An 18784-nucleotide genomic window follows, 5' to 3' on the forward strand; every position below is an offset into this window, starting at 1 on the left:
CTTGCTTCTCTGTAAATTGCAGTCCAAAAACCGATTAAGGTCTTGCTGAAATTCAACAGTAAATTTCAAAATAAAAGCTTGCGTCATTACTGTATTCCAAAAATCTGGGCTATGGTGTAAAGTAGACACATTCAACAGTTTTAGTTTAAGGCATAATTTCAATCTTTTGTATAGGGGCTCATGTGGTCAGTTACACAACTAAGAATATTAATATTCCTGTGATTTGTAATGATTTTACAAGCAACACTGACCATAGATGCCAGGCTAGAGAAAATATAAAGGCAATGAAACCATCGATAGAGGGAAAATGTAAATCACAGTAAATCAGTAATTAAATATCCACCACTGAAAACACAGGATTTTTCTCCTGAACTGCATTTCATATCAATTGTTCTTGCATACACCAAGTACAAAAGAAAAGGAAGAGAGCAACAAGACATCATACTGGTTTACAAACTTACTAGAAGTCCATTTGCGTGCTTTTCCTCATTACTTTGGTCCTTAAATTTTGGAAAGAAGAGATTTTTCAAGATACCATTAAACAACAGGTCAAAGTCTGAAATATCCCATTTAACGCTTTGGTAATCATTACTATACTTAAACTAAAAATATCCAGTATTCAAAATAATTACCATTTCAATGACTATTTTTAATTCAATTGGACAAAGGCTTTTGTTTGAGTCTGATCAGTATTTGAGAACATGGAAAAATCATTAAATTACCATTTAATTATTTTTATATGCATCACTTTTATACTGTATTCTATGCTGTAGTAAAATTTAGGTTTAATGAAGGATACATTTTATTTGTTACATGGTTTGTTTTATCAAATAAAACTATGACACCACATTGCCCTTGCAAGTGAAATTTGTAGCTGAATAATACAGTGGGATAGTGGATTTGCAATGATCCACCACATGGCAAGATCATGTCTTCAGCTACGTAATCATGGTAGAACACCAAGAAATGCTGATGAGTTCCCTGGAGGAAGGAAGGAAGTGGGCAGGGGGGCAGATCTAAATGGTTCATCACCTCACATTGCACTGATCACGTGCTGAGGGAAAGCACAGACTGAATGGAGACTTTAATCCATCCACTCATTACGAATAAAAGTTGTACAACGCTATTCAAAGTAGAAAGACGAAATTAAACTTTTAGTTCCAATTTATTCAACATTAGTGGAGTGGCTGGAGAATGAATTCTCTTTCACTGTTGAGAGAGATCGTGGCAGACAGAACGTGCAAGCAAGAGACAGAGACAGAGAGAGGCAGAGACAAACACAGAGAGAGAGAGAAAGAGAGAGAGAGAGAAAGAGAGAGAGAGAGAAAGAGAGAGAGAGAGAGAGAGAGAGAAAAAATGAGAGAAAGGGAGTGAGTGCAAGACAGAGAAAAAGCGAGAAAGAGAGAGAAAGAAAAAAGCGAGAGAGAAAGCAAGAGAGAGGAAAACAAAGAGAGACAGACAAAAAGTGAGAGCAGTTGGGAGGCAGGAAGGCAGCAGAGAAGGGGAAGACAGGTTGGGAAAGCAACAAAAAAGAGAGCAAAAGAAAGACAGACAGAGAATGTGACAAACAAAAGAGCATGCATGGAAAAAAAGGGCACGCGAAAAAAGAGAGCACAAAGAAAACAGCGAAAAGACAGCACGAGAAAAGGGAGAGAGTGAGAGCAAAAAAAAAAGAGTGCAAGCAAAAATGAAAGCGAGCGAGTGCACGTAAGCAAAAAAAAGAGCGAGCACAAGCAAAGAAGAGAAAAAGCAAAAAAAAAAAGAGGAGGTGAAGAGAGGGAGAGCAAGAGATAGATCAGATAGATTAGCTGGACAGACAGAAAGACAAAAATGCCAGGTACCCAGCCATGTCTGAAACCCTGATGATCAGAAGGAGGGGGAAGGAGGTCAACATCCTGCAGTCAGCTAAGAGACTCCAACGAGCAACAGCGTGAGCCCACATCACAGACAGCTTTGGGCAACAAAAAACGATGGCATGTGTCCGGAAAAAAGACACCACCAGGCAGCAGCCATGATGAGCCAGGACCAAGCAACGTCCTCAGCAGATGGCCTGGAACCCAGTGAGTAAAAGGTGTCCTCAATGGAGATCCTGAAGTAACACCCCAGATTAAACACTTGGAGAGTCCACTTCAGAAGGTACCCCAAGGAGACGTGATATTTTTGTTCTATTCAATTTAATCTTAACAGTTATTTCATTTAACAATGTATAAAGTTAACCATTTAAATGCAGGTGTATTTCAACTTCAATCATGGAACCTAACTCTAGTTTTTAATATTGCTTCTCCAATGTTCAGGGAGGATACCCCATATTGGGATGAATATAGAATTAAAAAGGATATGAAATTGGATCTGTACAGTCACTAATGTATTGAAAAGTGTGAAAAAATTCAGAGATACAGCACAAGTTCAAAGCATGTAAAAGCAAAAAACTGCAGAGGGTAACAAAATAAAATGGTTAGTCATTAGGATGTAACACTTCAAATTCAATCCATAATGAATGAAAACAAATATGTCGACATGTGCAAAAAATTACTTGTAACGCTTAGGAGGCGAATGGAGGATAAAAAGGGTGATGCAGTAAAAAAAAAAAAAATCCAATTCTAAAAGCTTCATTACACAAATAAATAATTGAAAGTCTAATTAAATAATGAAATTAACTTTTTTTAAAATCTACATTTCAAAAACTAAAATCTATCCCAGGTTACTGAGGGAAGCGAGAGAGGAAATAGCTGGGGCCTTAACAGATATCGTTGCAGCATCCTTGAGCACGGGTGAGGTCCCGGAGGACTGGAGAATTGCTAATGTTGTTCCCTTGTTTAAGGAGGGTAGCAATGCTAATCCAGGAAATTATAGACTGGTGTGCCTGACGTCAGTGGTGGGGAAGCTGCTGGAGAAGATACTGAGGGATAGGATCTATTTACTTTTGGAAGAAAACGGGCTTATTCGTGATAGGCAGCACGATTTTGTGCGGTGAAGGTCATGTCTTGCCAACTTGATAGAATTCTTTGAGGAAGTGACAAACTTGATAGATGAGGGAAGGGCCGTAGATGTCATATACATGGACTTCAGTAAGGCGTTTGATAAGGTTCCCCATGGTAGGCTGATGGAGAAAGTGAAGTCGCATGGGGTCCAGGGTGTACTAGCTAGATGGATAGAGAACTGGCTGGGCAACAGGAGACAGAGAGTTGTAGTGGAAGCAAGTTTCTCAAAATGGAGAACTGTGACCAGTGGTGTTCCACAGGGATCCGTGTTAGGACCACTGTTGTTTGTGATATGCATAAATGATCTGGGGGAAGGTATAGATGGTCTGATTAGCAAGTTTGCAGATGACACTAAGATTGGTGGAGTAGTAGATAGTGAAGGGGACTGTCGGAGAATGCAGCAGAATAGAGATAGATTGGAGAAATGGCAGATGGAGTTCAATCCAGGCAAATGCCAGGTGATGCATTTTGGAAGATCCAATTCAAGAGCGAACTATACGGTAAATGGAAAAGCCCTGGGGAAAATTGATGCACAGAGAGATCTGGGTGTTCAGGTCCATTGTACCCTTAAGGTGGCAACGCAGGTCAATAAAGTGGTCAGGGCGGCATACGGCATGCTTTCATTCGTCGGACGGGGTATTGAGTACAAAGAGTTGGCAGGTCATGTTACAGTTGTACAGGACTTTGGTTCGACCACATTTGGAAAGCTGCGTACAGTTCTGGTCGCCACATTACCAAAAGGATGTGGATGCTTTGGAGAGGGTGCAGAGGAGGTTCACCGGGATGTTGCCTGGTATGGAGGGTGCTAACTTTGAAGACAGCTTGAGTAGATTAGGATTGACATTACAAAGATGGAGGTTGAGGGGGGACCTGATTGAGGTCTACAAAATCATGAGAGGTATCGACAGGGTGGATAGCAAGAAGCTTTTTCCCCCCCCCCCAAGAGTGGGGGAGTCAATTACTAGGGGTCACAATTTCAAGGTGAGGGGGGAAAAGTTTAACGGAGATATGCGTGGAAAGTTCTTTATGCAGAAGGTGGTGGGTGCCTGGAACGCATTGCCAGCGGAGGTGGTAGAGGCAGGCACGATAGTGTCATTTAAGATGTGCCTAGACAGATACATGAATGGGCAGGGAGCAGAGGGATACAGATCCTTGGAAAATAGGCGACAGGTTTACATAGAGGATCTGGATTGGCACAGACTTGGAGGGCCGAAGGGCCTGCTCCTGTACTGTAATTTTCTTTGTTCTTTGTTCTTCTTTGTACAATTATCTTTCTTTGGCCATTCTGTTGGACAACTGCTAGATCTCAGTTCCCAAACAATTCGTTAAAAGAATGATCCAATAATTTTAAATTACACAGCATAAACAATACAAAATGGGAGTTAAGTACAAGCAAATCAAAGATCAAATATGTGAATTAAGCAATTAGAAGCAGTAGACTGAATTAATAGCACAGAATTCCACATATCTACAGCTCATGCTCATGGCCAGAATCATGTTTCTTATCTCAGAAAGCAGCTTGCTTTCAGCATCTACAAAACAGCCTAAAATAGTCAAACATTAAGTGCACGAAAATAGAAGTTTTTCCATTTGTGGTCAATGCTATCCCCAAGCCTGCGCCTGCTGGCTATGCAATAGTCCACCAAGTGCTGTACAACTAATTATCACAGCCACACACATCCAAATAGTGAAGTGATGGTTACTGCCAACCTTGCCCAGGAGCAAAGAATTAGTGGACGTCTGCACGACAGGAAAATTAACAGATGAGAGCCAAGTCTAATGTAATTAAATCGGGTGGAGCTAATGCTCAAGTTCATGTATCAGCTTATGAGCCCAAATCTATATTAGCACTTGTCTGATCTGCAACCCATCTGCTGCTTCCTTTCGTGACCTTCTCACTCACTCACTGCCCTCTTGCACCCTCCTTTTCAACACTTCTTTCCCAGCAATAGTTCAGGCAGTGAGTCAGGAGCAAGGCCATAAGCAGCAAATGGGAGAGATGCAAGAGGAAGATACTGCAAGTAGGAAAGGCAGCAAAGTCGGGGTGGAAGGTGAGGTAGTGAGGAAACAGTGAGCAAGAGTTAAGTTGAAAGACATTGATATTAGGAGTTAGTAAGAAAAATTTTAGCTTCATGAATACTAACTCTAAAGCATGGGTTTTGTAGCATTATCAAAGGAAGATCAATTCCAAAGACAACTGTTATGTTAATACACAAGGCCAAGTCTAAAAGGTTTGTGAAAAGTTTTAGATTGCTGGTCTAGAACTTCAAAATAACCTCAAGATTATTTGCAGTATTAGCTCATGGGACATTTTAAAATCTTGCATACTTCCAAAGATTACCTCTCGCCATTTGAATTTTGTATATTTTTTGAGCAACAGTTTATTTTAAAAGTGATGAACTGGCTTATTTTACAATTCATAAGATTACTAACCTAAAAAAGGTTTAGGTGGTTTAAATGTAACTAATTCTCCAAAAACTATTGCAGCAGTGATTTTCCTCCCTGGGATTCTATTCGCTCGGTTCCCCAATTTCAAGATATCATTTTCCACTTTCAACATTCACTTAATTTTCAGAGATATTGGTTCTAGTTCATAACAGCCAGTCTTCAGATTCGTAGAGACACTTTACCTCTACCTGGTTGCTTGATGATATGAAGAAACTGTTCCTTACTATACGTAGCAGTTTAAAGTTAAAAAAAAAACCAAACACTCTGGAAGCTGAAAAAAGTTGCCTTTTTACATGTTTTACCAGTTCAAAAGGCAAGCTGCCTTAGCTCTTATTGTTTTGAGCCTGGCAAATTGCAACAATTGAGCCTTGATTTGTCTTGAGCTACCAAATCAACTTCTGTCAAATTATACAGTACCAAGGTAGCACAGTCTCCCCATGTCTACGCAAGTTTCCTCAGGGTGCTCCAGTTTTCTCCCACAGTCCAAACATGTGCAGGTTAGGTGGATTGGCTAAATTGCCCATAGTGTCCAGGGATGTGCAGGCTAAGTGCATTAGCCACAGACAAGGGGGTAGGGGGCTATGGTTTGGGTGGGATGCTCTTCATAGGGTTAGTGTGGACTCAAATCGGCTGAGTGGCCTGCTTCAACACTGTGGGGATTCAATTCTATAGAAATTCCAAAGTCTAAAAACCACCAAACCAAGCTAAATGTGGAGATTGAGTTCAAATGCTACCATGGTAAATTCAAGTAGAGTTCAGCAAATCTGGTATTTTGTGAACCAGCATGTTACCGAGTAAATGATTGAAGGTGTTTAATCTTTCTTCAATATCTATGGCAACTTTTTAAAAATATTTCCATTAATGGTGCACATTACTTTGATATTGACGCACATGAAATTAATCTGCGTATGAATAGAAAAATTTACATGGACCATTGTCTGGAAACTAAAATGGAAGGAAGAGTGTAAGAAATGTACTTATATTTAATTGAGAACATCTTTAGGACATCCAAAGCATTTTACAGCCTATTAAATATTTTTGGAGTCCAGTCAATCTTATAATGTAGAATAAAATGTGTGATCCTAAATGAAGTCAGTTGTCAATTCATGTCATGTCAGATTTACTGCAATGCACATCTTGGTCGTTATTTGGAGAAAAAAAACTAGTGCAGAAAACAGAATTGCATTAAGATTATTTAAGGGGCTTTATAATTTATCAGATCTTGAATTTAGCTATGTAATAAGTTCTGAAGAAGGGTTACTGGACTTGAAATGTTCACTCTGTTTTCTCTCCACAGACACTGTCAAACCTGTTGAGTTTCTCCAGCAACTTCAGTTTTTGTTTTCGATCTCCAGTATCTGCAGTTCTTTGTTTTTCTTTTGTTTCAATTATATAATTTATTGTTGTTAGTGCAGAAAATATGCAAATTTCATATGATAAAGAAATCAATGAAAAATATTTATAAATGCTAGAACTGAAATATTAAACTAGATGACCACAATCTATGTAGAAATTTGGACTGTTTTGTTGAACAAAATACACAGATTCTATAACATTTAAACTGAAGTTGTAAAATCAAACAGTTTTTGAAATCAGTAATGCAAAGAATCAGAATTAATTTGGTGCCAAACAAGAAGTACTCCAAAGATCTTATTTTGAACTGATCTTCACAATGCTGTTATGCTAAATAATTTGCCAATGCTATTTCAGTAAATTATTAAAGACATTTCAAATAAATACCCTTAGCGTACTTGGCTGATTGTAAAAATAAAGTACACACAGGTAATTATGTGCTTAGCTGCTACCTTACCTTGGCAATTTGCAGTAACACTATACAGTGTTTTATTGATTCAACCATGTTCTGAAAAAAAAAAGCAAAAATAATGCAGAACTGCAATGTTCATAAATATTTTTCAAAATTTAATACAACAGATTTCCTATACTAAAATAGCTTTAAACTTACATTTGTAACTTCTTTGAGGCTTTCAACTTTCTACAAAAAAATACAAACAGAAAATCATAAATAAGAAGCAACATTTTTAACATTGTTTTACTATTGTCAAGTATCGTTTATGTAAAGATGTCTAAAAATAACTAACATCAAACAATTAATTTAAATAATCAATTTCTAGAATAAGCAATAGATTGTTAAGTAGAATAATTCATTGTTATTTAGCCAAGTGCTACTACTAAAAACAAACTTTTATTCCATTAGTCACGAGCGACTATATGAGCATGTGCACTCAAAGTTCACCAGTTTGCTTCCCAAAGGTTCAGTGGCAAAATTCATTCAACACATTTGTTGGCTCACTGGCAAACTTACGATAGAAGGTTTCAAGTTCTATTTCTAGTCGGTATCATCCACAGACTTGCCCAATGGCTACAATTCATGTACAAATTTTGATGTTAGATGGCAAGCTATTTCATTGGGAACATCACAGCCAGTTTATCTGTATACTTAGATGATATCCACACCCTTAATTTCAAATAAAGTCCTGCCTGGGGTGTGTAGAAAAGAAAGAAAGTAGCTTCAAGTAAAGATTACAATCAAGACCAGGGGCCTTTTTTCACCTTTCTTGGCAACTAGTCCCTCTTGTGATAATATTGCTTCTAAAGGCCAAACTATGTCAACTTACATGACATGACATTGTCTTTTCCCGCTTGCATTCTCTGGATTTTAAAGCAGATATTTTAACATTGATCTGAATAATATTTTTAACAAAGTAAGTTTAACACTACTTGCATATGCATTACACCAATGGAAAACAAAGTAGGAAATGTTCAGTTCTCCAAGGAAAGTGTCAAATCAGACTCGAAGTGTTAAGTCGGTTTCTCTCCGTACGTATGCTGCCAGACCTGCTGATTTTCCTATGCTCTGTTTATATAATGGGAAATGCTCAGTTCTCCCAATATATATTTTCTTACATTTTAAAACCGCAACAGAGTGACACTGCAGCATTTAACATTACCACTCATCTTATCTGTATCAGAAACTGCTGTTTTAGTTTTGCTTAGGATTTCCAGTGATACTAAATATTGAATCTGAACAATCAAACTGTAACTATTTAAAATTGCTACTTAGTGCATGTGGACACTTTTTTTATTGGACTATTCCATCATATCCAGTGGCACTGCCCCACAAAAAAACCCTGGCTGGATAAAATACTGTCCTGTAAAATGGTGTACTCATGTACATTATTAGTCAAAAGCAAAGGGTTGGAGAAATTCAACAACTTCAGACCATGAATTCTGTCCTTGATTTTGATCACATTCTCTCCAGCACCCCAGCTGCTCCTGTTTGCACGAGTTCACTCTTGGCGGTGCTAATCTATTTCCTGCTATTAGAATCATAGAATTCCTTCAGTCCAGAAGCAGGCCATTCAGCCCATCAAGTCCACATAGCCCCTCTGAAGACCATCCCACCCAGGTCCAACCCTTATCCAATCCCTGTAACCCTGCATTTACCATGGCTAATCCACCTAACCTACACATCCCTGGACTCTATGGGCAATTTAGCATGGCCAATCCACGTAACCTGCATGCCTTTGAACTGTGGGAGGAAAGCAGAGCACCCGGAGGAAACCCATGCAGACACAGGGAGAATGTGCAAACTCTACAGGTAGTCTCCCAAGGGTGGAATCGAAGCCAGGTCCCTCAGCGCTGTGAGGCAGCAATGCTAAGCACTGAGCCACCATGCTGCCCACTGTAGGTATTAATATCAATCATGAACATCTACTCTTCAACTATTTCTTTCCTCAACTACCATTAGCTCTCCCTCTGCCTTTTGTCTTGGTATCCTCACAATTTGTTCCACTTGTTCCCCCTTTACTATTTTTCTACAGCATAGAAATCTTCCATTTTTCCAGATCCATTAAGTTCCAATGCATCATACTGGATTTGAAAGATTAACTCAATTTCTTTCTCCACGGATGTTGGCAGACCTGTTGAGTTTCTCCAACGCTAAGTTTCCATTCAGATCTCCAGCATCTACAGTACTTTGCTTTTAAATGGAGAGGAGGTTGGAAAAGGAGATATAAAGAACCACATTTTGTCAGGCAGACCAATTCCAAATGCAACCTGTAGCCACTGGCAGTTCTTTTCCCTATCTAGACCATGCTAGACCACACACCACCACCTCCCCCTACATAAAAAGGAAAGCAAAAATGCAGTATTTTGCTTGTGAATATTGGTGTTGTACTTGTCTTTGTGGGGAAACTTTGTCTTCTTTCTTGTGAGCATGGGATAAGATGGCACACAACAATAACAAGAGGGTTGAACCGGCAAAATATGCCATAATTCCCATGGAGGAGGTTACCTTGGAGATTGCTGAGCATCAATGCAACTGTGTGATTGTTGATAGTATGACAAGCATGACAACCAAAAAGGATGAGAGAATAAGCATTGGGCACAAGAATGAATCTGGTACACATTTTGCAGAGTGTTCATTGTGACAACTGAACCCACAAAACTCCAGAATAAGCACAGTTGGCATGAGCAAATGTAAAGCCCTAAGTCTTTGATGGTTCTATTTTGTCTTGCAGGTGAGAGTTAAGCCAAAGGAAGTGGAGTTGGGCGATCCAAAGCAAGTTGGTCACCTCTGAGGAGAAGGAAGCCTGAGAGAGTTAAGCATTGTATCAATGCCCAGCACAGTCCATTAATGCAGATAATCTCACATTGGTAGTTGCTGTACTCAATTAGATTCAGGGTCACAAGCTGGTGAGCACAGCACAGATCCGCCTAGGCAGCTGGCAGCAAGTGTGACAGTGACAAATGCAGCCATTGTCAGTCAATGAATTATCAAAACGCCGAGGTTCATTCTGAGCTTCAGGCTGATGACATGTCTTGATAGCTGTCTGCAACAGCTGCAAGCGGTGAAGGGACACTCAAAATAATTTCCACAGAGCTATGTGTAGCTAATGGAGGAGTCCACCCCGACCACGAATACTGCTTTGTCTCGGAGGAGTATGTGTGCATGGAGAAATCAGCCACACTGACGCAGCATAGCAGACCATGATCCAGAATAGCATACCATTCAGTACACACCTTCACCTTGTCCACAAGTAGCAATGTTCAGTTGAAAGAGGTCAACAGGTGCCTGAATTCTCCGACAGATACTTACCCTTTTCAGGATATAGGGAAATACATATGCCTTGCAAAGGAAGAGCTGATTTCTGATTTTGTCACCTCCTCAGCCTCACTGTCACTGACTCCAATACCTCAAGTAGCCATGATTTAGGGGTAGGTCCTGCACCTGGGCAGCAAGGGGATCGTTACCAAGATCATCACAAGCTATGGGGTCAAACTGATCATCAGTCATGGATATCCACCAACACCAATGCTTCTCAGTTCACTCTATAGCACAGTCCAGTCATCCGAGTTGACCTCCCTGAAAGGGCCGAAGTCTTCACTGATACTGTTACTCAGTTATTTGGAGATATGTGAACCTTGGGTCATACAATCTTTCCTGAAGCTATTTCCTGACAATATCACAATTGGGCTGAAATTCTAAATTCTTACTACATATTAAAATTTTAATTAATATACAAGGAACACAAGAACACATGAATTAGGAGCAAGAGTAAGTCATTAGGGTTACTCGATTATGCTGAGTTAGCTGGTCTCAGCCAAAGAAATTATATGCAAACTACTATTGCCTTAAACTTGTTTAAGGAGTGAAAATTTATCCAAAACACTCACTCCGAATCATTGAAATGCTTCAATCAATCAGTTTGGATTATTAGATGACCTTGACTATCTACATTCACAAATGAGGACTGGTTAAGGTGCTGAGAGTACCTACAGTTTTTAGAACTGTAATCCAGAATGGAGTCAAACAAAGCAAACAATTTACAGGAGGGGGGGTGAAATCAAACAGTTATGGAAATTAATGCCATCAGTTACATGCAGTGAGAATTATATTTAAGAGCCTGCTTAGTGAAACTGGATCACATGCAACTAAAGTACATCATTTAGTTTTAAGGAATCACACTTTTTAAAGCTTATTTCAAAACAACAACATAGTGTATATATATTTCTCACCTATCAAAATCCCTTGTATCTATGTAGTGAAGAGAAATGTCTACTAACATACCCATAAACATGAATTTGTTCTCCTTTTGAACTGCTTGACATTGCATTTCATTTCTCTCAAATGAATCTAATTTAGAACAGACTGGAAATCATTAGCTAAAGCAAGGTATATTTTGTTTCTGGACTTTACTTTTACAAAATGTTGTTTATAATATTGTAGCTGTAGATCACTCATTTCATAAAAATGCCATACATTAAATAAACTGGAAGAACACAGATAATTACCTTTCTCTGTTCATCATCGCTGCAAGTTTTGACTTTTTCATCAAATAACTGGCAGTAAAACAAAATGAACAATTTTAATAGAAATTCATGAACTTTCTCTCCTCTCAACAATACAGATGTAGTGATACCCAATTAACGTCCTTCCTGCCTCTGTTCAAGTTAACTCGGCTTAGACCACATCCTAGTACTCAAGTCTTCCTGGGAACACGTGCTGAGATATTTCTTCACAAAGTACAGTCAAAATAATTGATATTTGCACTAAAAGCAAAGTAATGCAAATGCTGGAAATCTGAAATATGAACAAATAAAGTGCTGGAGAAACTCAGCAGGTCTGGCTGCATATATGGAGAGAGAAACAGAGTTAACATTTCAAGTCTAATATCCACAGATGCCATCAGACCTTTATTATTATTTCTGATAACTGTATACAAGTTAATCACAAAAATTCAGAAAGAACAATTTGTTAGGACCTACATGCTACTATAATTATACTTTCTGCTAAGATTTTTTAAAATAAACTAGAATAAATATTGAAAATAAGGAAGCCAAGAGTAAGGGATAATCAGTCATGCAATGTTATTTACCCTTTTTTAATTAAAGGAAAAAGATACTTTCTCAGATAGGTCTCATTTATACAACCTAACTTCATGTTGCCTTACTTTGTTACTTTTCCGTTATAAATCCATATCTTTATATTTACAATAGAAACTACCTACATAACATTGAAAAACAGTAATTATATTTACTGCCAGTAGTACCTCCAATTCCAGAATTGCAATTAAAGCATAACCAATTTACTTAAGCAGTTTCCATTTTAAGTGCAAAAATAGGAATTAAATTATGTAAAAGCTAAAGCTGGAGTTTTTTTAAATATACAGCAAAAATAGGCTATACCGCAGGCTTTTGTCAATACTGGAGGCAATATGGATGGTAAAGAGGCTGGAGTTTAACAATTGGGCAGTTCAAAGCGAGAATGCCAATGCCAAAGAAGTAGCAAAGAGACCTGGATTGAGAGAATGTGAGTCAGGGAGAAGGCAAGTCATAGAAGGCCTATTGCCAAAAGATGACAGAGGTCAGAGATTAGAGCTAGAGAATAGCTATGGAAGGGCAAGACAGACACACAATGTTTTTGAAAAGGATTTTTAAAAATTGTTGAGCACATCACACAGTTGACCTACGATAACTGCTACTTCATACAAAAATGTTGTTGCCCAGTGACTTAAGAACATTCAACCCTTCAGCTCACACCAATAGCAAATGTTTTTTGCTTTCTTTTAATAGAGACAACAACATTGTGGGTAGTCATCAGATTCAAAATCCAGAAGCTCAAGTTAACAATCTGAAAGGTGGAAGATAAATTCCCCGACTGCTGTGGGCAATTTTAAATTCAATTAATTAAACATAATTAGATAGAATCTGAAATGAAAGGAAAGCTAACATTAGTACGTATTGTGAAACTACCGGATTGTCAGTAAAAAGCCCAAATGGAAAAGAATTCCTCTTTCTTTACCTGATCTGGCTCAAGGGTTTCTTTTACCATATGTGTGTATCATGCAAACAAAATTTAGTGATCACAAGCACATGAGATAACTCCAAACTCATAGCCATTTGGTAAACTTTTTAACTGCACTCTAAAATAGCCGAGCAAGCTACTCAATTGTACGGAAACGGCAGTCCAGAACTATGAAGACCATTCATCAAAATCTTCTTTCGGGCAAAAGTTGTTAACTGGCTGTGCCAGTGACATGAACATGATGCAAATAATTTTTTAAAAAGACATTCATTGATCCAACTTTACATAGTCAAAAATAAGGGTTTGAACAAAACTTTAATATTCTTGAATGCAGTTCATAAAAATCATGAAGACATTAATCCATGAAACCCTCTTTTGTGTACTTTACACTCTTCAGAGCATCAAAAGCTTCAAATCAATTTGAAAATTCTGCAATTCAGGATTTTGCTCCTTGACTTACAACTCAGATAGATTTAGACTGTGTATTCTTACGACATGAATTATATCTAATTTCCCAAGTAGTATTCATAACAGTCTGCATAACTGATATCTTATTTTCCAATCTTCCTGCACTCTGAAAAAAAATTTCTGATTAGCACTGTAGGTTTTTGTGCTCTGTAAATCTTTACAGTTGCATTCCTTCTTTCTATTCCATTTCTTTCTTTCCCTGAAAGAAACCAGACAGATGACTGAAAAGATATTTTTTTCCAAGTGTGGCATAAGAAACAAAAAAAAAATCAGGAATTGATATAAAACCAGGTTCAAAGAGAGTGACTCACATTGCCAGAGGTCCTTTTCCCATTTACTTGCTTGAGTCTCCTGCATACACCTCAGTAAAGTGAGTATTTGCCATCTCCATGAATAATCCCATCAAAATCCTTTTCTGATCCTAATACCTGACAACTCGCACAAACGTGTCAATGCCAAAATCAATTAAAAATTAAACAGCCAGTCAATCAATAAAAAATTTAACTTATAATAAAACCATCATCCACTCAAAGATCCCGATCATGTTGACATCTGTGAAACTTTAAAAATCTTCCTTGTTGTCTGATCTTAATGAGTAAAGCTATTAGGCAAGCATCTGCATTTACCCCAATATCTGCCATACTAGTTCAACGTGAAAGATAATGTTGGGTCTCAAAATGAATCTTTCACTGCCCATTCATGTTCTGAACTAACACACATTAACACAAAGATCTTGAGGATTAGAATAATAACAAATGAAGTGCTTTCTGCAGTACTGACCACCACTCTTGAATTGAATCACTTATGCGTACTTGCATGCACAAACATACCTACTACCCTCCCTGTCCTGGTTCAATTTTTCTCTAACTGTACTGTACCCACTGAATTTTCCACTCAACCCTTCACTTTCAATATATAATATTGCACAAGAATCATCAATGTATCGCCTTAAAAAATTTATGGTTTTTTGCTCCGAATACCTTCCATATATCTAGCTTCATGTGAAGACTGCACTATCTCAACTGATGTGCACCAACATAGGAAATCTCTCAATGTTACTTAATAACGCACTTGTAGAACTCTTCTGCATGGATTGCGGTGACAGTCATTTCCAAACAGGGAACTGGAGCTTCAGTGTCTACCCAGGCTTTTTCATTGTGGGATCTACAGATAAACTGATTTGAAGAGTCATGATTCTTTTGAGTTCTCTTTTAAGAAACAACAAGACTTGTGCTCACTGAAATTAGCTTATCTACTGGGTTCAATGCTGAGAAACCCCTTTGGTGACCACTTAGAAATTTAAGTTCCCCAATGCTGCAGCAGATCACAAGAAAAATAAGATTAAATCCAGTCTGGCCAAGTACAAAACCATCAACCTAAGCACAATGAGAGGTGTTGTAAACAGTGCTTTAAGTGGCAGACCAATAGTTTCTGTCAGACACTCAGCTCCACCCTTCCCAGGTCACAGGCCAACTATTCTGAAAAGAGCGTCTCAGTTCCTAACCCCCAGAAGCCTTTCCTTACTCTCCAAGGGGCACAATGGAATACTTTCCACTGCCTGAAACAGTGTAGCAACAACTACATCCAAGAAGCTCAATATCATTCAGGACAAAGGAGTCTGCTTGTGAGGCACTCCATTCGCCACCTTAACATATTCACCCCTTTCACTCTCCGTGCACCACGGTTGCAGGTTGTACCATCTACAAGATGCAGTAATTTATTAAGTTTCCTTTAAAAGCATCTCACAAACCTGCAACCTCCACTACTTAGAAGGGCGAGGTCAGCAGACTTAAGTAAACATCACCCCCTGCAAGTTCCCTTGAAGTCTTATAGCATTCCAACAGCAATACCTCCCTAACAGCACTATGGGAGTACATTCACCAGACCACGTGGTAGTTAAAGAAGGTAATTCACCAATCTGTAAAAGGGCAATCAGGAATTGGTCATAAATGCTGGCCTTGCCAGTGACACTCACATCCTGTAAATAAATTACAAAAAGAGCTTGGATTGGCACAAAATCAAAATTACTTGTGTGAAGACCCAGAAAACAAAAGCACTGATGTTAGCAACTAAGTGGATAAGCAACACAACCATGGTATTAACCTTAAGACTAGCATCAAATCCTATTGGCCCATTGTTTTTACTCCCAGTTTGTCTCACAGAATCTTGGGACTGCTACAGGTGCTACATCAAAGTTCTGAAAGCCTCCCAAAGATACTGGGGGTCCATCATGAGAATTCAATGGCAGAACAAAAACACAAACTATAAGATCCTTTCTAATGCTGGACTCAACAGCATGGAGCGTGGCGAGGTAGAAAGAGTCATGGGACAATCACAGCAAAACTCAATAGCAGACATTGGAGTTGGATGTTTTGTAGCATGTCCTTCTTTTATTTATTTCTGAGCCTAAGTATCACAAAATTGGTAGGAAACTTAAGGTAGATTTCCAATTTTTTAATGTGGAATGTGATTGCTCCATTATGATTAAGGGCTGATAACGCTTAAGCAGTTAGTATGTTGTATCAAGTAAACTTTTCATAAACTCACCCAACCTTCCTAAAGTTGGGGGATAAATTAGATTCAATTACCTTCAGTTGATCAATTAAGATCTGTAAATAGGCATCAGCTTCAGCAAGTTTTTTGTCAAAATCTTGAACACTTGGAACAAATCCTGCTTCAGCACCCTGCAAAGATAAATAGTTAAAAGTATAAGACTTTGTGGCAACTACCAGGAAATATTTAAATAAATGGTCTGAAATAGCAAATTCTCCAACTACGAGCACATCGCACTTGTATACACAAGATGCTTAAACAGATATAGGAAAATACAACTGCCAACAAAAAATACTATGGACTCTGGAAGCTAAAATTCTGCAAAAACTAGCAGATTTGGAAACATCTGTGGAGTGAAGACACAGTTAACATTTTAGGTAGTATTAAATGGGACAAATATAGAAACAGCATGATCTGAATGCAAGGTAAAGGAAGTAAGAGAAGTGAGTGGGAAAAAAAACCTAAATGCAAAAAAAAACGAGAAAAAAGTTTGGCAGAAGTTATGATCTAAAACCGTGCAGCTCAACTTGGAGTCCAGAAAGCTGCAAGGTGCCCAGTTGAAAGTTGAGGCACTGTTCCTTGAACATATGAAGTCGGTGCAGTCATACAGCCTTCACATTATTGAGACCATGTGGCCCTTTGATATGACGATGGTGAACGTGAACGTGATTTCACCTCCACTCTCCACCTAATCCCAATACTCTTTGATTAGCCTTAAAAATATTCAATTTCAATATTCAAGACCATTTTATACAGACAGAAGCTCCACAGAATGGAAGCCCTCTGAAAAAAAATGTTTCCTCTGTCTTAGAGGAAAAGATCATTTATAAACTGTGTTCTCTCATTCTCGTCTCTCCCACCAAGGGAAACATCCTTTCAGCATGCACACAGAAGACTTCCCTCAGGATCTTCTGTTTCTCAATAAGATCATCTCTCATTCATCTAAAATCCAAGGACACAAGCCCAGTCTGTCCAATCTTTTCTTACAAGATAACCCTCCCATCGCAGGTATCAGTTGTGAGGCATCTCTGAACTGCTTCTAATTCCATTTTATCCTTTTTTGAATAAGGAAACCAAGACTGTATACAGTACTCGTGACGTGACATGACATCGCCAATACCTTGTACAGCTGTAGCAAAACTACCATACTTTTATATTCCATTAACCTTGAAATAAATGTTAATGTTCCACTTGATCACATATTAGGACACCCAGATCACCGGTTAAGGCAGAGTTTTGCAATCTAAACATACATTGCTTTTCTATCCTTCCTGCCAAAATGGATACGTTCAAATGGTCCCACATGGTACTCCAACAGCCAATCTTTTGCCCAGTCACATAACCCATCTTTATTCCTTTGCAAGCTCAAGTTGTCTTTAATGAAACATTGTAAAAAGCCAAAGGCAGAAAGGCTGCATTGAGAAACTGGGTTTTATTCTTTTCAGGTTTAAGAGCGGTTTAATAAAATTGAGTGGCTTGCTAGGCCCTGTCAGAAGGCCACATTGTTGTTGGACTAGAGTCACACCGAGGACAGACGAGGGACAGGGGTCAAGCAGGGATTCAGTTAAATCCACCCCAAGCTCAGCATTAATGAAAGAAAATTTTGTGGAGAAAGGTGAAAGCTTTGCAAAGAAAACATATTTCAATAGCTATACTCCTTGCAATGGCAGGTTTAAGTTGGAACACAACTTCCTCAATTGTGTTCAATAAATTAGACTCATTGACAACAGGCTGCCAAAACAAATAAAAAAAATTCAAGTTACTGGATCAGCTTTCCAGTCTTGTGGACAATTGTCAAGATTGAAGCAACTGGCATTGAAAACATTTTCAAAATTAACTGATAATTACATAGGACTACCAGCATTTTAGGCTACATATTCTATTGCTTGTAGTTTGATTATGAACAGTCCCAAAAATAAGTCTGTGTTCGAATTTTGTGATTACCAATTTAGAAAAGCAAAAATTATAATCAGTGATGCACACAGAAACAAACAAAAAAAATGATAAGACAAGCTATTACCATGCAGCAGACAAAACGTGGATAAATACCTGAGGAACAGGGTCAGTCAGAGTGGGACTGAGGTCAGTCAGAGCAGTGGTAGTGGGAATGGAGCTGAATCCAGTGGCAGAGCTCCAGAGATGGCATCACAACTCAAAAAGAGACTGAGGTGTGGCTGCTGAGAAACCAGGTCTAGAGACTGAGTAATTAGTGTCAGGAAGATAGAAAGAGAAAGAAAGCAAGAAAGAAAGAAAGCAAGAAAGCAAGAAAGCAAGAAAGCAAGAAAGCAAGAAAGCAAGAAAGAAAGCAAGAAAGCAAGAAAGCAAGAAAGCAAGAAAGAAAGCAAGAAAGAAAGCAAGAAAGAAAGCAAGAAAGAAAGCAAGAAAGAAAGCAAGAAAGCAAGAAAGCAAGAAAGAAAGCAAGAAAGCAAGAAAGCAAGAAAGAAAGCAAGAAAGCAAGAAAGAAAGCAAGAAAGCAAGAAAGAAAGCAAGAAAGCAAGAAAGCAAG

General features: G+C 38.4%; 1 protein-coding gene across 7 annotated transcripts in view; it reads right to left on the reverse strand.

Moving 5' to 3' along the window:
- The window catches only part of osbpl9 (oxysterol binding protein-like 9), a 121667-nt gene that overhangs the window by 62528 nt on the left and 40355 nt on the right, over positions 1 to 18784 (reverse strand). For 4 of the 7 annotated variants that reach the window (XM_020528316.2, XM_048601653.1, XM_048601649.1 and 1 more), the window contains exons 2-6: positions 16314 to 16409; positions 11745 to 11792; positions 7393 to 7422; positions 7240 to 7290; positions 462 to 500 (exon numbers count right to left, since the gene is read on the reverse strand). In XM_020528316.2, coding sequence (XP_020383905.2) covers positions 462 to 500; positions 7240 to 7287 — 87 coding nt within the window. In that variant the 5' untranslated portion in view covers positions 7288 to 7290; positions 7393 to 7422; positions 11745 to 11792; positions 16314 to 16409. The remainder of the gene's footprint in view (positions 1 to 461; positions 501 to 7239; positions 7291 to 7392; positions 7423 to 11744; positions 11793 to 16313; positions 16410 to 18784) is intronic. The other 3 variants (XM_020528317.2, XM_048601650.1, XM_048601652.1) reach the window with 1 other exon arrangement.

The sequence above is a fragment of the Rhincodon typus genome, chromosome 10, assembly GCF_021869965.1.
Source record: "Rhincodon typus isolate 14 chromosome 10, sRhiTyp1.1, whole genome shotgun sequence".
NCBI classification, from domain to species: Eukaryota; Metazoa; Chordata; class Chondrichthyes; order Orectolobiformes; family Rhincodontidae; genus Rhincodon; species Rhincodon typus.